This window comes from Taurulus bubalis (assembly GCF_910589615.1).
Source record: "Taurulus bubalis genome assembly, chromosome: 7".
Lineage (NCBI taxonomy): Eukaryota > Metazoa > Chordata > Actinopteri > Perciformes > Cottidae > Taurulus > Taurulus bubalis.
The window spans coordinates 23370357-23392773 of NC_136595.1; the positions used below are offsets into that span (position 1 = coordinate 23370357).

The following is a 22417-nucleotide window of genomic DNA, read 5'->3' on the forward strand; positions in this document are numbered from 1 at the left end:
TGTGAAGCAATGTGTATTATTACTCTCTTTCTGGCAATCCTCCTCCTCTGAATAGCAAACTGGAAGTGACAGCTGCAGAATCTAAAGTGCTTCCTCTCATAAGAGCGATTATACCTTCATAACCTAAGTGTTTTGAAAGCAAATGGTGTTGGTGTTACTCACCATAGCCTGTGGCAATGCAGTGAAGGTGGGAGGAACAAGGGAGAGATGTAATATTAGAAAAGGGCAAGACAGAGAGGGTGGACATTTCCATAGAGAATACAAATGTTGAGATAGGATGCACTTCTTGCACATATATGCTGCATTTATTGATGAACCAAAAATAGGAAGAGGGGGATCAAACAAGATGAATCTACAGTCAGATGTGAAGGCTGTAAGGGCGAGGAAGTCACAGCTGCAACCAGACTTGATTATTTGATGTGTGAATGTGTGTCCAAAAGCAAGCGACAGGGCGAGGTAGAGAAACATGGCTGCACCTGCTTGTGACTTTCTGTCAGTGCGGAGTCACTGTGACTTTGAGACGGCAAGAAGTATTAATAAAGACAGCATGTGAGCTAATTACCTGTGTGTGGTGACGATTGGATCTGGTGCGGTTAGGAAAACAGCGCACTGAGCGTTGCCTGGCACACAGTTAATATAAAAAGCCAAATTGCTATGCTGCTCCACCATAACTGTGGCAAATGTTTTCCGACATCATTTCACCCCACATTTATCTCCAGAGAGCGGATATTGTTAATATTTAGCACTGAATGAGTATTATTGTGTTTATCGTAGTGACTTATGTGTATAATTAGTCTTTTTGGAGAAACAAACCCATTGAGGTTTTAAATGGACTGCATGTATATTGTTTTTGTAAACATTCGTGACCACTCAAAGCACTTTACAACACAAGTCTGCATTCTCCCATTCATACACACATTCAGGACCTGTTGGCACTTTTACACTTTCACAGCAATTTGGGGTTTAGTATCTGAACAAAAGACACTTCAACATGTAGACTGCAGGGGCTAAGGATGTTTTAGATGTGCTTTAAATGTTTGCTAACCCTAAAAATCACATAAAGCCCCAGCCTGGACCAACATCTGAAATGGTCTAGAACCGCCACTGACTACACTTGTTTTTGTGTTAAAAGCAATAGTTCACAATTTTGACATTTACCGTATGCTTATTTGCTTTCTTGCTGAGAGTTAGAGAAGCCTGAAACCACCCTCTACTATAAACCTTAAATATAAGGTTATAGTCTTTCCAAAGACTGAAAACAAGGGGAGACGGCTAGCCTGGCTCCATCCGAAGGTAATAACATCTGCCTATCAGCAGATATATGTTGTATTTAATTAGTTTAAAAATGACAAGTTGCAACATGTTGGAAGCTGTTTCCAGACTTGCGGCTGCTCAATCAGTCAATCAATCAATCAATCAATCTTTCAACTCTCAGTGAAGAAGCATCCAAGGAATTTTCTTTATTGTTTGTCTTTCTGAAAAGCTAAATTGTTATACTGTCTGTGTGTCCATCCATTTTAGTTTTCTTCAAATTTTCAATGACACAATGGCTCAATTTGTAGGGGGGCAGGTTGCTCTATCCATATTACATGATATACTCATAACTGCAAGCAAAAGAAGAGCCTCATGTCGTTTGAACAAAAGCAGGAATGAGATAATGCTGTCCAGACCGTGTAATAGTACAAGACACTCCAGAGAAGTGACTTCTATGAATGAGTGATAGTTTTCTCCCCAAGGATTTATCTTTCTTACTGTCATATCCCTAACGAGGCAATGTCAGATTGACATGGGGACGATGGCAGCATGAGGAAACGAAATGGTCTGTTATATGACAGCATCTAGCAAACATCAGTGTCACTCAGAGGAAGCCTCTGGCCTTGCTAGTGGGCTCTAAGCCCTGCAGATCGCCTTGTCAGGCTGTAACAAGCAGGAAATGTATCGTCTGGGAGCAGATGAGGATGTAGTGCAGAGGGGTAAAAGACAGTAGGGACGAAAAGATGAAGAAAAAAAACCACTGAGGTAAAGAGAATTAGATGAGGAAGTACTTCTGAGAATTAGACGGTAACAGGAGTAGGTTTATGATATGAGCGCTCTCACTGCTGAGCTCAGTGGTAAATGGACTGGGGAGATGTGAAACACTTAGTTAGGGAATTTTTTAAGAGATTAGTGCAGAAACTCACCAGATCTCTGACGAGAGGCATAGCTTTCCTCTTCCTGAGGTCTGGCATACTGTCAATGCTGTACAGAGCACCACCCATCCTGGAAAACATGCACAGAGCAGCATTCAACACCAGTTCAGCTACAGTCACTCACAAGAGCCCGGACACAACCAATCCTACATACAATAAATACACGTAGACATTAAGGCCATCGGCTTGGCTTTTCGGGTGGCGAGTTATAGATTTTCAATGACCTTAGTGGTAACAGCGTCATGGGTACTTACCCTGCTGATAAAAGCAGAGAGGCGATGCCAACACTTTCTCCCCGGGCCTGAGGAGAAAGAGAGAAATGAGATGAGGAAGAGAGGCAAGCATTAGAGCTGTGGCTGGAAAAATGGGAAACATGTTATAGTATATAGTGCTTGTAAATACTGAGAACAGCAAAATCAAGAGATAGTGGGTGGTGATCCTGAGCAAAAAGCACTGTTTCATGTCAAGTTTCACTAGTAGCTGTGGCCACAAGTGTTCCCAAAATTCACAGATGAGTAATACAACAGCGGTACAAGTGGGACATAGAAAGAAAAAGAGGGCGATGAGGAGCGTGATATAGCCGAGTTGTGTCTTCCTAAGTGAGTGTGGTGATCATTGACATCAGCAGTGGCTCTGTGTTTGAGAATTATAGTACATAAAAGTAGATTACGGCCAGATGGAGGACCGTGTAATCACTCTTCTAATTCTATCTGCTCTATTATTGAAAGACATGTTCTTTGTCTGTCTGCCTGCTCAAAGAATGACACACAGCAGTGATACTCGCGTCACGCTGATGGACATAAATAGTCATGATTGGCACACGCGGCAGGCTTTAAAAATGACACTCGGCAGGCCTTACAGCATCTTTCTATGTGTTGATTGGCTCGACTTAAATATCTATAAGCTCCACGGGATACATGCAATGTAAATTAGATTGATGAACACACCACTGGCCACACCCACCTGAGCGTCTGCTCCTGCCATGGGTAATCAGAACGGACAACATGCAAATCGCTACGAGGTTGGCAAACAACTGAAAAGAAAATAATGAAATGGCAAAACAGCACAAGGGGGGTGAACAGAAACTATCAATTAAACACAAGACAGTATAATCCACAGCAGTAACTAAAAACTGGGGGGAACACAGTAACAGTAAGACGTGCAGGGACTGATGAAGTCAGTGAGCTCAAATAAGAGACTTATGAGTTAAACCAGAGCAACAACAGCAGACAATATATTACCCACTCTCATGAGCCCAGGCATTCACCTGGCACGGATGCACACCTATGTACATGCATCTGTGTACACTAAGAAACACACGTGCAGGTTGTACCTCTTGCAGCTGTAGTCGTACTCGGCTGAAAAGTCGAAGCCAGTTGGCTTTGGCTCTTGCTGTACCGGGTTCCAGGATTTCCCTCCTTGGGAAGCTAGAAGAAGGATTGGAAAAAGAAAAAAAAATGTATTCAATATATGTGCTTTCTATTAGATAATGTAGGGAATGTACAGTAATGATGGCGATAACTATCTAATAATATTAACCACATTAAAGTGGCATTCCGTTGATTTTGCACACTGCGTAAGAGAAAACATGAGGTTTAAAAAATATATAAAATAATAGTCATGAATGTTTTATTGGCAGCACTGGTTCAACTGGAACGGTAATACAGTTTTTTCCTATTCATAGCACTTCCCCAGTTTCCTATGTACCTCCTTTGGATAGTCAGTATGTGCATACTGAATGTCCTGATTGTTATTTGTTACTGTTGACAGTGAGTGAAAGCCTATTTCCTCTATGAGGATGACAGTATATGAACAGTGTTCACCTTGAAACAGGTGGCTCCTCTGCTCTCTCTTCAGGAACTGGAGGGACGCTCTCTGCCGCTGGAGGCTGCTCTGGAGGTCGAGGTTCCTCCAGCGGCACCTCAGACTTGGGTTCAGGCCACGGGAGCTCGGCATCTGGAGCTGGGACCTGCGATATTGCCGTTGGAGCAGATGCAATGGTGGTAGAGAGCGCTGGCAGGGTGGGTGCGAACGAGGGCTTGGTGGACTCTGCGCTGAAAGGGGGCAACGTGTCGTCCTGTGTGACCGGAGGTAGAGTGGGCGCTGTGCTGGTGGGCTGGAGCTGATCGTGGGCCGGCCGCTGCTGATGCAACGAGGCCTGCTTCTCCAGCGGTGGCCTGGCGGAGGACGCACCATCAGATGGGGGCATCAGGGTGGGGGCAGTGCTTGTGGGTGTTGGGGTGTAGGGCGGCTCCTGGTCTTCACTGAGAGTGCCGTCAAGTTGATACATGTCTTCTTCTCCCTCAAAAGGCATCTCCTCCTCATCTTCGTAGGTGTACTCTCCTCCCTCCCCGTATATGTTGCCCTCCTCTTCGGCATACAGCGCCCCCTCTTCCCCTCCGTCTTTGAGGTAGCCTCCCTCGTCGCTGTAGACGGCTTGGGGGTCCTCGCCATCCCAGCCTGGGGAATCCTCTTTGCCGTAGCTGACGGAGGAGTGGCAGGAGTGGTAGGAGTCGTTTTCATCGTAGAACTCCGAGCCTCGCAAAATCTCTCCTTGCTCGGCAACAAACTCCTCGCTGAGCTGAGAGCTGCCTCGACTCAACTCGCCCGACGAGGCGTACCGACTGTCGGTGGGACTGAGGGGAGGGGGAGATACAGACACCTGTTACATTAACACACCCACACAGGTTCAAACGAAAACTAGGGGAGTTCCCACACTTGCACAATGAGGAGTTTGGCTGTCACAGTGACATTTAAGGAACTTGTGTTGGGGCCAGGGAGGGAGACAGTCTTTATCCAACCAATAATAAAAATCAGGGGGGTTTGGGACAGTGATGCATTGATGTAACTACGAGGAGAATCCTCTTTTTTTTAGTAATGGGTTAATACAGAAACACACGGCATACAAAAGCACACGATTAGCGAAAACACAAGAACACATTTTTCATAATTTAAAGATATAAATAGACCTATTCAGTGAACCTGGAGAGGCTGAGGGTAATTTATTACCCTGGCAGAACAAAACCAGGCTCTCTTTGCAGATAAATAAGTGAATAATATTTATTCACGATGATGAATGAGGTTATTAGGCATTGAGGCAGACCATGAGTCAGAGAGAGATTTGAGACGCATGCAAAAACAATTTCTGACACACACACACACACACACACACACACACACTATATTGTTTTGTCTCTATTGATTACAGTCATGTTGGTTCAATAACGCATGGTGCAGGAGCAGTAAAGGAGAAAACTGTATTATGGCTTTGAGCTGTGAGCCAGAGGGAATACACAAGTATAGATGAACGGACACATAAACACTCACACAATCACGACACTCCTCTTATTTTCTATGCATCACCTATCTCACGATCTCTCTCTTATACAACACAAAGCCTGACACAGACAGTGACAAATGCTTGCATAAGGTTTGAGTCTACATGCACGTCTGCCCTCTTTCTTAGCAAAGAACAAAAAAACATGATGAAATGAAGAAGAACATGTACGTAATCTGTCTTGGCCTCCTTGCTGCCCCATTATTGGGCTGACTGTCTCCTGCTGTCTTGGTGGAAACAAGTGGAAATTTGTGAAAATTAAATGTGTATAATTAACAAGTGTGGGACTCCCAGAACAAGACAGGGCTCTTCTTAAGGTCTCACATTCAGGATGAGGCTGTAATAACAGGCTGCCGAGGCAACAGATTCTCACACTCACACACACACGCACATACACACACACACACACATACACACAGCTCGTCAATCACTCACCCACGCACACAAAAAAGACAAAACTGCGCAAAACTCATAAGAGTCTAACAAAGGCGAAGATGAGAGTGATACATCATTTGTGATACGGATTAGTGATTCTTCACCAGGAGGAACACAGTAGATACAGATGCAGGAGCAGTAGTTTTCTATAGAATATACATATACAGAGATAGGGTAAGAGCGCATGCATGCAAGCACAGCGAGCGAGGAGGACGGGACAAGTCCACCACTGACGTCACAGCGAGACGGAGTCACAGGCCGGAGCAAGAGGAAGGAGGAGGAGGAGGAGGAGGAGGAGTTGGCGAGGAGGTACAGAGACCCACCTATCGGACAGTGAATGCCTACTGTCTAGAGAATACTGACGACTGGTGCGCTGGCTCGACCCTGAGCCTGAGTCGATATCGCTGCGCCCGTTGGTGGCCGAGTCTAAACTATCATAGCGTCTGGCAAGAGGAGTAAGGAGGGAGGTAGGGGGAGAGGGGAGAGGTGGGAGAGGAGCATCAGTGGAGCTCAGTGCAAATCTTTCAAAGAAAGCTCGAACCAAACTGAGCCGGGTACAGGTTGGGGTTCACAGTTTTTCAAGCTCGTCTTAAAATAACAGTCAGGCGTTAATATAAACGATGAGGCAGGTTTTGCTTGCTGTAATTATTCCTTCTGTTCATACTGTCCATAAAAAAGATCCTTTGCTGTTGTGCTTACAACCATAATGTCTTCTAAAGTTCATACAAGGGTTAAGCAGTGTGAGTTATTTAAATCAATTATATCTTTCATCTATCTTTTGTCTTTTTAGTGCAAAAGAAATCCTGTTTTGTATACCTGTGCTTCTCCAGCTCAACAAGGAAACACTGAGACACAAAGAGGGAATGTTGTATTAAAAACACTGTAACTTTGGAATGTGCCACCTTGATTTCAAGTACACTTGAAATTATGAATTTATCCTTCTGCACAAAAACCTCTCACGGGAAAATGCATTTTACCCTGTTTCAGCTTTGTGGAGCATCATATTACTTTTAAATATCTGCCGCCTTTAAAAAGAAATACTGTTATTTTCTGCACAAATTGGTACAAATGAGATCACATGGGGTTTCTGATGCTCACACACTCGACATGCACACACGCATTCACTCGTGCACACAAAAGATAACCACAGGGGCCCACTTCATACTGTACATGACCTGTATACAAGAACTGTGCTGCCCCAGCGTGCTTGTATACACTGAGGCCAGGGTTATTCTCTAGAAGAGGAGAGCACAGTGGGACAACATGTTACCATGTACAATACAATGAAACAAAACCAGGCCGCAGGGACTGAGCGGTCTCAGGACTAAACGTTAGTCTCCGAATAGGAATATCTGCTTAAAATGGGGAGTCTGATATTACAACTTTAATTAAACATTCTTCTTGTGGTGTTCTTCTCGCCCTTACTCATCCAAAACAAACCCTTTCTCCCTGTTGTTTATACATCATGATGCTAATCTCATGAAAAGGAAACCACTCAATTGTGGCCTATATGAAGTGCCTGTAGGGTGCTTGTTACCTCATGGCTCTGTGGTCGTAGTCCAGCTCATGGATGCCTTCGCTGCAGGAGAGGCCGTACTGCTGGTTCCTCATGGGATACTGGTGCATGGAGGCGTTGGGCTGTGAGGTGGTGTAGTAGGGAGGCGGGATGCTGTTACTGGTCTCGCTGCGGTAGTCGCTGTCCCTGTCGTCCACAGCGCTGTCTGGATCCTCGTCTGTTCACACAAACACAGCGAGAATTAAAATTAGAATTAAAAACCCACTTGAATTATACAACAAAGTACAATAAAATGTTTTTGTTTTTATTTTGCATAAAAATTGATGCTCTCATGTTGTAATCCAACTTAATATATATTTTATTCATACAGTAGATACTTGATACTTTCTGATTGATAATTGTCATATTAGCTTTATCAATTCACTATCTTATATCCCATCTTGAAAAAAGTAATATGCATTTATCACCAAGCACCACGGAGAATTTATTGAATATAATTCTACCAGATTGACTTTAAATTCATTCGGAGAATATAGATACGAGCTGAAAAGAAGTTCAGACAGGCCACGTGGAGAAAAGAAAATATATTGTCATGGCAGCTTACGGTCTCTGAGGAAAACTAAACAAGGAGATCATTACATTAAGTGAGACATGGACAATGAATACAGATTTACTCCAAGTCATTAGGCAGAAATGCATGAAAGAAACCTACTTTGCTGATCTCCCCACAGACTCCAATTACCTGCAAGGAGATAAAGCGTTGGAGAAACCAAATTAGGTTTGGGCGACAAATTAAACAGATCAACAGCCCACAAAGCCTGGAAAACAAACATGTATAGGTTTGCAGCCCCGATAAATCATTGTTTAAAGAGGGTTCACAAGTCAGTGTGTCTGCTCATGTGTGCGAGTAAAGAAACACACAAGGTCTTTCGAGAAGCTTCGATCAAAACAAGCTGCTGGCCTTGGTGCTGCTAAGTAACTAAGAACAGAGAAAACACACATGCTGTTATCATCTCCGCACACACGAGCATCGGGCCACCGTCCAACCCGTCTGTCCACGATTTATACGATGCACACTTGCTCCGTGTGTCATCATCACCTGACAGACAGACCGTCAGGATGCGTGTGTCTGACGGACCCATCAAATGTCAGTTTACATTCATCATACAGTCATTCTACTCGTGATTCGTCTCATCAGCTTTCCTTCCTCCCTTCGTCGCTCAGCCTCTTTTTCTACCTCCCGTCTAGTCCCGTTCTCCGTGCGGCGGGCAGGCGGGGTGAGGAGAGGAACAAGAGGAGGTATAAAAAGGACACAGCGGGGGGACGGAACAAGAGGAGGCGGACGCAGAAGTGACACTCACAGCACTGTGTGGTTGGTGCATGGAGTGGTCGCTCCTGTTCTTCTTGATCGGCATACTGAGAGAGAGAAGAAGAAAAAATAACACACACGTCTTAGAAAATAAGATCCAGCACTTCTTCTGAAGAAAATCACTGGTAAACATATTGACTCTGTAATTCTGCTGTTATTGGCAGCCATGCAGTGTAATTAGAGAGAAATGAAGAAAGAGATGGAGAGGAAACACTGAGTCGGGGAGGGATCATGAAAGGAAATACCATAAAAAGAGGGAATAAATGAGAGAATATAGATGACAGATGGCGCAGAGAGATAGGAATGTGGATGGGATTGAAGTTCTTACATCTTGATCCCTCATGGCATTTAGTTGTTCAAGTTTCTTGGCCCAGTATCTCGCCTCTTCCTCAGGAATGTCTGCAGCACACAACGCAAACACATGTTACTCTACTCAAATATATACCACTCTGTACATTTATCTATAAGCACTGGAATAGAACCACATTGATTTCTTTCAATGCCATGGAGACAGTATTCGATAATAATGGATTTAAAATGTCAATTAAAAGCACTCAATGTGGTGTTAGTACATTAGTGGTAGCGGTAACAGCACTAGTACTTGTGGTAATATGAACATGGTTGGGACATTAATTGCATGTTGTACTAACTGTTCTAGTTCAAGCAACAGTGTTAAATATAGCATCTTGTTTTATTAGATATTATTGAAACATATCCATATATCTAAAAATATAGCACGCATAAATGAAACAAGTTACATAATAAAGCACAAGGTAGGATAAGCACAACTGTGATGAAAGGCCAAACCTAGTGGCAGTTCAAAGCGGGTGTCGAGCAGCACCCTGTGAAAGGTCGGGTCTTTGGTTCCACAGATCTCATTCTCAGCCATGATCGCGTTGGAGTCCAGAGTCACCCACTGGCCTGGACCCTCCTGGAGAGGATTGAGGAGCAGAGAAATATGGCTGCAGCTATGCATACAGTATATATATTGCATGATAAATATGCAGATGTCCAAATATATGCGGTAAAAATGGTCTATTAGTGAGCTTCAGAGGTTTATTAGTTTTCCTTTATAAGTATAAATGACAAAGACAACCAAATAGAATATTATAAGATTGTTGCCTATAATGTATTTGTAGAATGTGTGGAATCTTTCAAAAGGTTAACAGATTTCCTAAACACATATAGTCTATTTCGAAATGTGTATGTTATCTTAACATACATATCTTAAAAATGTTAATTAATAATTTTTTCTTACAATAACAATCAAAAAGACAACTAACGCTAACTCTCAGCAGACAAGCCATTTTCCAAAATGTTGACCAATTTCTTTAAATGAAATAACATTATCCCCCCCCTCCCCAAAAAAAGAGATATATACATTTAATCTGTGTTTCTGAGTGGGCGTGACTAAAGGAGTGTGAAGGAACTATGCCAGCGCAGGTGTTTTGCTCAGGACCAAAGCAAGCGCAGTGTTGAGTGTGAATTTGTTTGCATGAGCGGTTCTGGAGTTAGCTGCAAGCAGCAACACCACAGGCCAAGCATTCGACCCGTTCTGAACAGGCATGTTATGAACGGGCACTGCACTTGTAAAAACCTAATGCTGGGAGCCAGAGAGAGGGAGAGAGAGAGTGCCTACCTCATTGGACTGCCGTATGTCGCGCAGGGGGATCCATAAGGTGCCCACCATGGTGTCCCAGATTAGCCCTTTGTTCCACACCTCCACTGTCAGGCCCAGTTCCAGGCGGTTTATTTCACTGCTCGGCAGAAAGAGGAAGAGGTGGATTAAGAAACAGAGAATGGAGTTAGGAAAAAAAGGTACAGGGCAAAAGACAGGCTTGGATAAAGACACCTCACTGCACAGAGGGCTTTCAACAGACATGGTCTATGCCATCAGGAGCTGCACTTAAATCTGGGGATGGATATGGACTGTGATTTAATCTGCAGAGGGAAATGAGTCACTCCTCATGAAGATGGAAAGAGTAGGTGATTGTCAACTATAGGCTGCTGGCAGGATAGAAGAGAGAGAGCACAGATAGGACAGCAGCAGAGACCATCTATATTTCTGTATGACAAACATCAGTGAACTCATCTTTCCTCATCTTGCCATTAAGCAACACTCATATACAGCAAATATAACTGGGATTTGTAAAGTGTAATTTAAGTATGAACTCCTTTCTTTGTCACATAAGGTTTAATATGTACAGTGATGAGCCTTTCTGTAAAGAGACAGCTCATTGCACTGCAGGTGCTATTTAAAGGAGAAGGCCGTGAGGGCAGAAAGTGAGAGAGGAGGAAGATAAGTAGGTGTGGAGGCTAAAAAATATGGAAAAGCCTGGTGAGATAAAATGGGGCAGAAGATGTGAGAGAGGGCAAGAAGCACTCACAACATGAAGTCCTGCTCCCAGCACGGCTGACTGCCGCGCACAGCGATGGTTGTGCTCTTAACATTCTGCACCTTCAGGGTCACGTATGTGTTAAATTTCTCTGTAAAAAGTCAAATATAAACACCAGTGGTCATGATACTGCGTGTGTTTATAAGAAACGTTCTAAAAAAGCACCTCATGCGTGATATCCAGCTCACCTTGGGGTCCATCGAGCTTGGCTTTCTTCACTGCAAACAAATGAGGAAAACAAACAAGCAATTAGGGGAAAAGTGAGGCGAAAAATCAAAATCATTAAAGTGTTCAAAGATTTCTCATTTTCATTAACATTCAGTGAATCCTCAAAGGCTTTCCTCAGGCGTCTGCTGACAGCGTGGTGTGACTTTAACCTCCAGTCTGAGCAGGCCTCTGCATGTAGCTTATGTGCATGAAAGTATAGCTCGTGATTGACAGGAGCCTGGCATTTTAAAGAGGGATGGGGGGGTCTGCTCTTCTCAGCCTAGGACTCCTCCGTCCTCTCTGGACAGAATGCCATGGATCTCAATATGAAAGCCCACATCCGTTCAGCAGGAGCTGTCAGGATCTCTGAGTCACTGGGCCGGAAGGACCGTTTGTGCAGACGAGAGTAAAAGCTAATGTGGCCACATACCTCGTCCTCTCTGAATGATGTATGTGCATGTTTTCTTGGATGTTTGACAGCATGGGGCGGTGGATAAAAGATGGAGCGGTGCTGCTTTCCGCCTAGCACAATAGACGAGGTGCCACTGCCGGCTCCTCCATGCAGGGACCTCTGGAGGTACCAGACTGACTTTTAAAACCACAATGACGTCAACCGCCTATTCATTATTCATTCAATCCGGCACCCTGTTGATGCCCAGCATCCCCATGTTCAGCAGTGAGGTATTAATATTCAGAGCTCTGGGTGTTTTTCTTTCTTTCTTTTTTTGTGTCCCTGCTGATTGCCTCTTTTCACTGATGTAACATTTCAGAAGAGAAATACAGGGAATAAACATACTTTGAAATCTAATTGGACCTCAAAAAGCAAGCCCTTAAAGATTCTCTGTCATGTTAGTGGCTGCAATAAGTACGGCTTTATAATGTATTACTCTCTGAAACAGGAAGAACTAAATAAATAAACACTCCCTGTTATTCAATCAAGAAAGAGTAGAGGAAGTGATGCTGACAAAGAAACACACTCTGAGTCACTTTCTTAGTCAGTGGCAGCGGAACAAGCATGATAATCGTTGTGGACAAATTGGCTTCTAAAAATAGCATCACCCCAGCAAACCCTTGGCATAATGCTTATCGCTTAAATATCGGTGTGATTCATGAGGCAGGTGGCGGAGCAAGTGGTTCAGAGCCCAACTTCAAAGTAAAATCCACATCCTGGTACTTTAGCTGCTGACGAGGCAACCAGTGGGAAGGAAGATTATTCTTCCATGGAAGCCTTGAATACAGACTTTGACGAAGAGGCGTTCAAACTGGTTATTCATTTCCTTTAGACAGTAAATGACAGATGCAACTTGGCTGCATCGTTGCCAACACTCTCCGTCTGTCTCGTACACTGTCCTCTCCTCACCATCAACCAGTCATCGGTCCTTTCTCTCTCTCTCTCTCTCACACACACACTCAATCACTCCATACTAGCTCCCCCTGCCATGTGGCAAGTATGCACGTGTGCTCCCTTTCTATCGCTTTCTCTCGTGCTCCATTAATCTCTCCGTGCAGCCGGATGCGGGCAGAGCGAGCTGCATCCCCAACACTAAAAATAACCTCTTCAGTGTGACAGGGGGTGCCGGGGTGTGTGTGTGTGTGGGTGGGTGTGTGTGGGGGTGCTTACAGCTCACAGGCATGAGACTAAACCACCACGGCTGCAGATACAGCGCAGGGGAACGAATGAAAGGGAGTAGGCGAAAAGGAGTTACATATTTTCTGCTAACGCCTCAAACCGAAAAATGTCGAGTCCCCGCCACAGCAATTACAGAATCTCATTTTCTCTTTCTTTGCCGGGGAAAATTGGACAAACACATTCACTCACGCCCCAGTGCAGGCGATCTAAAGGGGCCTTTTTACTTCCTGAGGTTTTCCAATCAAAAGCTTTCAAAGAGCCCACACTTCAGAGCAATTCTGACACCAGGAACAACAATCCAAACCGGCAGACAGGGAACAGGGTGAGGCAGAAATCTAAAGATTATGGCAAAGAAATGACTCAAGTGCACATTAAAGAAAAACAGTTACACTGAGAGCTCATTATAGCCTGTGTCCACTCCCAAACCTGCACTATATTGGGTAATATATCAACGATGATCAGAGTATGCTTTAAAAGTCGACATTATTAGCGACTGATGGCTGAAGCACATCATTGGAAAATGTCGGTGCAAAATATTAAAACTTTAAGCCTTCAGAGGATATATACAATATAAAAACAGTATATAGGAATGCTTACGATCAGAATATGGATGCTACAGTATATGTGTATTAAATTTAGCTGACACTTTAATCCAAAGCAATTTACAAGTTTGATACACCGTAGACACAGCAACGGGGTCAAGTGTCTTGCTCAAGGACACATTAACATGGACTAGCAGAGGGTCTCGAACCACCGATTCTCTGATTGAAAGACGGGCATGCTAACCACTGAGCCAGAGTCACCCCCTACATCTCCATTAAAACACTATTGATCTCTGCTTCTAACTATTTCTAGATTCCCCAGTAACCCTAGTCATTATTACAGTAACCCAGCAATGTGTTTGAAATGGTAATACGATACAGAACTAGCTAAGGACGGTTTGTTGCTACTTGATATTCATTTCTGATGTTGGACTTTCCGACTTCTTTTGCAAAAACACCTTCCCTAAGGGTCTGCAAACATATGTAAATAGGTAATAGTGCCCGTAATGAGAGGAAGGTGACACTAATGAGGATGTCTCTCATGCCTCACTCTGTTATGAAGTTATCATGCATGAATTGGCATCTCGCTACAGGAGGTGACAGTAAGAGGATGGCTGCCAGAGCTGAATATACGCTTATTCAGCTTCTGTGGCACAGGCCATTAATTCAAAGAGTACATCCAACATGGCGGGACATGGAAGTAGAGTAAACGCACACACATCGCTGCCCACTGCAGTGTTTATCCGCCCAACTCCTGTTAACGTGCAGCAGCTCAAGGTCGCCGCGCTCATCGTCAACTTTGTTTCTTTATTCTACTAACAGCCACCGTGAAAAGAAGATACTATCAATATAAACCTATAGCTGCAGGAATATCACAGATTGCGTAGAAGCTAATTAACAAAATGCCAGCAGAGAACTAAAATACATTGTGGTTGCTATGCCAACAAAGCCTCAGGACATAAAGGGGCCGCCAACAAGCCTGGATTTCAATCCTGACATCTGTGCAATCAGCTCTAGCGCTGGTGTCAACAACACAGCAGCCTCTTCATACACACTACAGGCCTGCGACAACCTCTCAGGGAATCTGCAGTAGAAGTTAGAAGGAGTCACTTTTACATCTTTCCTTCACTGCTCCCTTAGACATCAGGCACTGCATTCATCACGTGTTTCAGGGTCGAGAATGAGCCCAAACTGGCCCAACGTTCTCAGACCGCAGGTGCAAAATTGCTCCTAGTTTAAGGCTCAGGGGTTATTAAGGAGTTGTTGCTAACTGTGCAACTTGAGCAACTCTGATGACATCAGAGAGCTGTAGATTTGTTTAAACTCAAACTTTTTTTTTCTACATCTAAACCCTGTGTCTTCATAAGTCTGTCTTTTTTTTATGAATGTGTTTAATGAAAGCTGTCACGATTTATTGTATTAGTGGGTGTTGTAAAACACAATTAGAGAACTTATCTTTGCTAGGAGACAGTGTAAAAAGTCATTAAATAGTGACTCTAAAAAGGATTTCATAATCCTTATGAAACTTTAAGAATTATTCTGGGATCTGGGGTTGACCAAAGGTCATTGAGAAAGTTACATGGGATCACAAAGATAATAGTATTTTACTTCCTTTTTGCTCTTTCAAAGTAATGCGCTTCAATTTAAATTGTATCTGACAGCAATAAGACTCAGTTAGATTAAAAGAAATAAAGTCTTGGTCCTTCACAAATCAAAACCAATACATATATTTTTTTACAAACGACCACATTATTCTGTTAACGTAAATGTCATTATTACAGTGACTGAATGACGTGTAAATATTGAGCACTGATTCACCGATATTAAATATAAAGCACATGAAGTCTCCTTGGGTTTCTCTGGAAGAATACGTCACAGACAACATCGTTGGCGTCATCCAACAAATGACAAACAACGACTGAAGGCAGATGTTTGTTATAATACAGAGCAATGTGACGAGTCTCTGTCTGTTTATAGAAAACCAATTTGGACCCCATTGGGGAATGGAAATATCCAAAGACATAATAGGTTGTGGTTCTCATAGAGCTCAATCCAAAATAAATGTAATTAAAGAATTCTGCAACCAATCACATGGCTTCAAGACATATCCTACTGTAAGTAAAACAGGTAGTCTGCACACGCCTTTTTCCTTTTAGGTCCGCGCAATTACGCACGAAAACGGAGATTAAAAGGTATAAACGTCAATAAAAAGAGATAACGTCAATTAAAACGCTTTCTGTTTCTTAAAAAATATATAATGGAACAAATAACACCTCGCGGTTCTGTGAGGGGAGGGGTAGCCGAGTGGTTCACATCTTGTTTTACTATGTTTGACAGCGGCTGCCAGGAAGCATACACCTACTCCATAAATCGATCCGGTTGTAGCAACTGGAGGTTTTGTAAAACATGAGTCCAAACTGCCACCCTATAGTAGGAACGACACATTTCAGGGTAAAATTGTTTAAAAAAATGTGTGTTCGCCTTATCGGTGGGATTTGCATTAATCTGCCATTTAATAGCGTGTGCAAATCAAAATAAACATCCCTGTGCAAGATGTCTATTCTTAAAATATTGATGAAAGCTCGTTATCCGAACAGGTGAATTCCCAAAAAAGCAGTACAGATAAGATTTAAGCTGTTCACACCAGCGGGTCGAGGAAATGCACAGCAAGTAAGTGAAGACACGTTAGCCGTTCTCTTACCTCCAACACACAGCAATGACATGTCTTATATGCGCCTTTAGTTCAGGGTCCAGCTTCTTCTCCAGCCTCCGTAACCGAGCTGGTAATCGGTGGAATATACAGCCCGGGAGTGAGCGGCTGGGCGGGAGATGGAGAAGCCTGCCAACGCTGGCAGAGACGGGGCCTGGCAGGGCTCGTTACAGCTGACAGAAATAAAATAATAAATAAATAAAAAATCTTCACGCTTCGAGAGTGAACGCCAGCGTCGCAATCCTCTGCCTTTTCCTCTCTCTTTTTTTTATGCCGTGTCCGTCTAAATTTGACTCTTTTCCACCTCCCTTCTCTCTCTCAGCTCTCCGCTCGCCAACACACAGCCATCTTGTTCAGCTTCAGCACCGCCGTTGCGTGGACAGCTCCTCGCAGTGACGTCAGGGCGGTGCTGATGGCGTGAAAAGAGGCGGAGATGTTGAAACAGAGGATTATTAGCCTCTCCCTCTGGAGCTTCAACATATATACATCTCAGGAAATCCTCAAATAATGACACGATTGTATATCAACACTGTAAAAATATAGTGATGAGTGATTTTGTCAATTTAATCAAATAATCACTGAGCAGAGTGACAGTTAAAGTCATCACATTCACAATGGTTCACAAGGGTTCAGACACATTTTGACAAATGGATTTCCATGACTTTAAACCAAATCTCGGTGTAAACATGAAAAAAGTGAGAAAATGTAATATGTAAACTAACAATGAGAATTCCAAAGCATACATTATACCTTAAATGACACAAATGACAATAGTTTGATTAAAATAATAAACATTTATATAGATGCTTGTATGTATGCCTGCTTATATTTTGAGCGTCTTTCTTTTAAAAGCATATTCCTTATTTCAAACTCAGCGTAAATGAATGTCATGAACATACAGTATGAATAACACATTTCCATGACTTTTCCAAAACCTTTGGGATTTTATTTTTTTCCAGGCCTGGAAATAACCATTTTAAAATTCCATGACTTTTCCAGGTTTTCCATGAGCGTATGAACCCTGACGGAGAACTTCATGCCGCTCCTCTTCGGCAGAATTTCACTTGGAAAGCATGCTTTAAAAGGTTTAAAGATGAGAGTTGGAAGGTGATGATGAGGCACATGAACGATGCAGAGGAGTTGATTTAGATGAGTGATAGTTACCCAGAAGCTGATGAAATGTTAGTGCCCAAGTTTAGAGAACACAGAACAATCAAACTCATTCGTCGTTAGATATTGACAGTCGTGCCTTGGTGAGGCCGAATCAGTCGGGTGTCAATGTGTTGCATAATTACCGGTTCATCCCATCATTCTAACAGTTGAAACCAGAACCTTAAAAAACTGTTCCAAGATTTAAGACTTTTCCCAGTGTTGGTAAACAGCTCCCCCTGTTGGAACACTACACCTCTACGGACTACAGTCAGTTCACTGAAAACACAGGCATACTTGAGAGGGGGAAAACAAGTCGTTTTGTGATATAACTTTAACTTGAGTTGAGGAATTCTATATAAAAAAAAAAAAAAATCAAACAATTTGGAGAAGAAGAAAAAAGAAAAAGCAACATTTGCCTTTTGTTGGAAACATTTTCAGTTTGGTTTAATGAACAATTCAGAAAATACAAATATACTTCACAAATATATAATATTCTGACAACATGTGAAACTGCATGTCCATTCAACAACCTGCCATTATCAATGTCAATTCAAACATGTAAACCCCAACATTTCATTTGCATCCTTTCCAGTTTTATTTTTGTTGTTCATGCGTTCTAAATAACACAACACATTATCCACCCACCAAATGCCAAAGGGCATTTATTGTAAACAAATAATTCGGCTTGTCTGATTGGACAGGTCATGAGCCTGTAGAGAAACTGCGGATACTACACAATGAGGTTAGGGTCAATCCAATTTGACTTAATTAAAGCAGATTTGAAGATAATATTACATTACATTTAATGAAAGTCCTGAAGTGTAAAAACCCTAAACCCTGCTGCACAGATTCACATTCACAAAAACTCATACGCATGAATGCACATGTATTGTACATACTAGCTTATACACAAATTCATAAAGACGAGGCATGTAGATGTGGACTGTGTGTGTGGCGTTTTGAAGCGTTTGCAGCCTTTGCTATCCTTGAGATATCCACATGCGCTGTTGAGTGGCACTGACTTGACCGGTAACACCACCGAGCCTTCCACGCGTCCCACTGGTGCAGGAATGAACCGGTCGCCGGCTCAAGTCTCCTCATAACTTCTCACTGGCAAAACAAAAAGGAAATGTTCAGACATAAATATTATATATGGGTTTGGCGACTTTTCCGGTTGAAAAAGACCAAAGTTACCATATAAGTGCAACGTAATTATATCCTTATTTCTTAGTGCTTAAAATTAATCTTTTAATTATGAAAGAGGCGTGAATTAAATGTACCAGCAGTCCAGTCTGGCTTTGAAATTATAATGGCTGAATCTGAATGATTTGGGGGTTTAAATATGAAAGAGGAATTAATGTATTGGTATATTTCGGCACAACATCTTATACTTGTTGGAAAAGTCTCTCACTCCAACAGATGTTTCAGGATTTTAAAGCAGGTCGCTGTCCAGTATCATACTCTGTTGCACAGTTCTTGTCTAAAATCTCCAGGACTGTCCCGTCCCCATGACCACGGATTATGTTGAACTTCTTTGAAGAAGAAGAAGAAGAAGAAGAAGAAGAAGAAGAAGAAGAAGAAGAAATTACAGGTCCCAGCCTTCTTTTTTTTTAACGTTAATGATATCAGTTACCTGTCCAGATGAGCGAGGACGTCGCAGAGCTGGGTGAGCAGCGCACGATGCTTGTGAGGGTTTCCCTCCAGCACACCGCTGAGACGACTCAGGTAGGAGTCCAGGTTCCCATGAGACGCCGTCTCTCCTGTACCTGATCAGAAAAGTCACAGAAGAATTAAATCCTCAATTCCTCTCGAGGAGATTAACATTATAGAAGATAGGCACCGACATGGCAATTTATTTATTTTTCTGAGAATTTGTGTTCTTTGTTTAAACAAAATGAATCTAGCAGAAAAATATAACAGCAAGAGATTTATCTGGCATCCATCTGTACAGCCAACTGACTGCTGACCTGGCAGGGGAACCGATGACAGACTGTTGACCAATGTGTGTTTGATGGTCAGCAGGTTTTGGTGGAGAGCCTGGGTGCGCTTCTCGTCCAGCCCCAGTTCAGCCTCCAGGCGCTCTTTAGCACTGTACATGTCCTTTATGTGCCGCTGAAGCACTGCATTCTGCTCTTCAAACTCAATGTTGGCCTTACGAAGCCGTCGCAACTCAGCCTCTCGGGCTGGAAGCACAAAAGGGAGAAGAAGAAAAACGGGATTAGGCGGGAGCACACGATTATGTTGGATGGAACTTACTTTACAGTCAGGGGATTTGTTCAAATGTCCTATTAGCTAACAAAGTAATCGCCCCAATTTGTCCGAGCTTTAGCAGCCATTACCTTTGTTCTGATCGAGGAACTCCTCTGTGAAGATGGGGATGTCGAATCCTCTGGGGAGGTCAGTCGCCTAAAGGACATAGTCAGCAAAACATGGCCGTCTGAAACGTATGTAATAATGATATAGCAGAATATACAGAGACAAGATATGGATGTGTCATGTACCTTTGATACTGATGACTCTGAACTAGTACTGATGATGACAGATGGCGTGTCTTCTGAAAGAGAAAAATGGACGTGCATATTACAGCTCACATGGCGCAGAGTAATGACATAACAAACGTGCACTCTTGTGATGTACAGCACTGATAGTAAGATGTATGTCGAGCGCAATCGTCACCTTTCTTGATCCTCTTGTCTTGTATCTTCGCACTGGTGATCTGATAGGCCTCAGTCTGCTGATAGTCCTTCAGTTCCTGGGCGTACTGAATCTTCTCCCGTTCCGCTTCGTCCAGGTAGCGCTGTCAAAGATAAAGTAGTGCCGCTTTACTGAGGGGAAGAATTCGCTCTCGCTAACGGACAGGTGCTTGATTATTTGAAACCCCAAGCAGGTTCCTTGTGAATTGGTCATGCAGTACATTTTTATAAGAAATATGCTTGCCAGCATGCCTGAATGTACTTATACATACCTGTTTGTCATTCAGGGCTAATTGTGTCCACTCTGCTCCAAGTCTCTTGGTGATTTCTGGGAACGGTAAGTCCGGGTATCTGGCCCGCATGCGTTCTCGGCGCTCATTCAGGAAACGGACATATCCGGTCACTGGCGCCTTGGGACCATTTGGTAGTACCTTCTTCCTCTTCTTTCCCTTCGGCCAGCCTCTCTTCTTCGGCTGCAGAGAGGAGGAACAACACTTACATGAAGGCAGAGGCTGCTCACTCATCGGTGCTACTCAGCAGACAACTATCATAACTACCTACTGGGGTTATGTAACAATTATTTTCAATATAAAACTAATATGTAGTTTATTTTTCTATTCCAATCGTTCAAGTCAGTAACATGTCAACAATTTGGCCATCTATTGTTTATTTTTGGCCGACCAAAAGACAAAGATATTGCATTTTATCATCGTAGAAGACTAAAAGGAGCAGCAAAAAAATACTTTAACTATTAATCAATCATTTTAATGGTTGATCCATTAATTGACTCATTGTTCCAGCTCTAATACAACAGCCTTTAAATAGATCCCACCTCGTGAAGGTTATACCGTTAGGTATTTGTTTAAGCCGTTTCAGAGGTGTAATTAGTACTGTATGCTCATTTAGAAGGCTCTAGTTAGTGGTGCTGTTGAATTGCATTACATTAAAGATGTGTTTCATATGGGTTTGTGTTATATATACACACAATATATTCTGACACCGTTTGTCCTTTTTTCTATTATTCCAATCAACAGGACATTGTCAAACAAGTACATATATGCTCAACCAACCTACTTTGTAAAGAAATAAATAACATTTAAATGCATTTGTCCCCTCTGCAACATTCTAACCTTTACAAAAGTATGATTCATTGGAGGGTGGTTGTAGTGGTGTATTACTATGTGGCGTTTACAGGCAAAGGTCCTTTACAAAGCCTGCTGGTCGGGGTCAGATGGAGCAGTACTCACCTCATCTTGTGGTTGATCTGCTGAATGTGATGGTTTGGACTGGTGCGATGCATCACTCTGCTCTTGTTTGATCCCACCCATAACCTCCGTGCGTGGGCTGTTACTGTGGGAAAATGGGTCTGAGTCGGTTCGGGTTTAAGTCGTGGGGAGAAAGCCTGTTCAGAAAAACGCAGAAAAAGTTGTAAAAAAAACAAAGATGCGAGCAGCAGTCAAATGCATCAATAACGTCCTTGCAGGGATGTCGCTTCTTAAGCTAACCAGCCTGCTAGCAGGTATCACACACAACGGACAATAGCCAAACAAAAAGCTCATGCAAACCGCTCACACTTCACAAGGGACACCATTAAACACAGAGAAATGTATATTCAGACATACCGTTTAGTCACTTCAGACAACGGCAGTTATATGAAATTATTTCTGCTTTGTATTTGTGGATAAAACGTCTTCTTAACTCACCCGATAATTATTCCCTCAGCCAAACAGGAAGAGAACCTTGTCTGCCATCTGATTGGTCGGTACGGAGAGTCATGATTGGTTGACTGGACACGCCCCTCCCCCTTACCTACATTTTTCATCCTGCACATTTTGCTAGACCTGCATCTCTGGCTGCGTCCGAAAATTAGCCTCATGTACACTTATCCAGTAGTTTACTCAAGCTATTGATTGATCATAGTTCAAGTATTGCAACACATTGTGGACAGAAATATATATTTCATCATGTTCATTATTTTCACACTTTATTTAAACATGAAACAATAACAAACATAACAAAAAAAAGGAAAACATAAAGCAGTATAGACAATATTGAATTTAACGAAGGAGCTGTCAATTAACACACACACACACACACACACACACACACATATATATATATATATATATATATATATTTATATATATATATATATATTTATATTTATATATATATATTATACACCTTATACATTTATAATTTACTATACAAGTATTTTTTTTCCAATTTCTTGTGAAGTCT

The 22417-nt window shown here is 42.6% G+C and overlaps 2 protein-coding genes across 2 annotated transcripts in view; both read right to left on the reverse strand.

Moving 5' to 3' along the window:
• unc13a (unc-13 homolog A (C. elegans)) overlaps positions 1-16344 on the reverse strand; it is a gene marked incomplete at both ends in the record, with an annotated part of 39103 nt that extends 22759 nt beyond the window's left edge. The window contains 14 exons of the mRNA XM_079220648.1: positions 2181-2259; positions 2444-2490; positions 3523-3616; positions 4013-4825; positions 6285-6404; positions 7499-7694; positions 8190-8219; positions 8839-8893; positions 9175-9245; positions 9654-9777; positions 10486-10603; positions 11234-11333; positions 11431-11460; positions 16323-16344. Of these exons, the coding sequence (XP_079076774.1) occupies positions 2181-2259; positions 2444-2490; positions 3523-3616; positions 4013-4825; positions 6285-6404; positions 7499-7694; positions 8190-8219; positions 8839-8893; positions 9175-9245; positions 9654-9777; positions 10486-10603; positions 11234-11333; positions 11431-11460; positions 16323-16344 (1899 nt within the window). The remainder of the gene's footprint in view (positions 1-2180; positions 2260-2443; positions 2491-3522; positions 3617-4012; positions 4826-6284; positions 6405-7498; positions 7695-8189; positions 8220-8838; positions 8894-9174; positions 9246-9653; positions 9778-10485; positions 10604-11233; positions 11334-11430; positions 11461-16322) is intronic.
• A 1636-nt stretch (positions 16345-17980) lies between these two features.
• Positions 17981-21919, reverse strand: hmg20b (high mobility group 20B). The gene is made up of 9 exons (XM_079221363.1): positions 21880-21919; positions 21424-21578; positions 20449-20649; positions 20160-20280; positions 19985-20037; positions 19823-19889; positions 19451-19666; positions 19117-19249; positions 17981-18593 (listed from the first exon to the last, which is right to left on the reverse strand). Exons 2-9 carry the CDS (start codon positions 21502-21504, stop codon positions 18581-18583), a joined length of 885 nt encoding a protein of 294 aa, XP_079077489.1. The 5' UTR covers positions 21505-21578; positions 21880-21919; the 3' UTR covers positions 17981-18580.
• Positions 21920-22417: the final 498 nt, after the last annotated feature.

Coding starts and splice junctions, on each gene's coding strand:
- hmg20b (XM_079221363.1), bottom strand. CDS start 21,504: ATGGGTGGGATCAAACAAGAGCAGAGTGATGCATCGCACCAGTCCAAA. Junction 19,667..19,822: donor GTTCCTCGATCAGAACAAAG/GTAATGGCTGCT, acceptor TTGTGCTTCCAG/CCCGAGAGGCTGAGTTGCGA. Junction 19,250..19,450: donor GTCATCGGTTCCCCTGCCAG/GTCAGCAGTCAG, acceptor TTTTCTGATCAG/GTACAGGAGAGACGGCGTCT.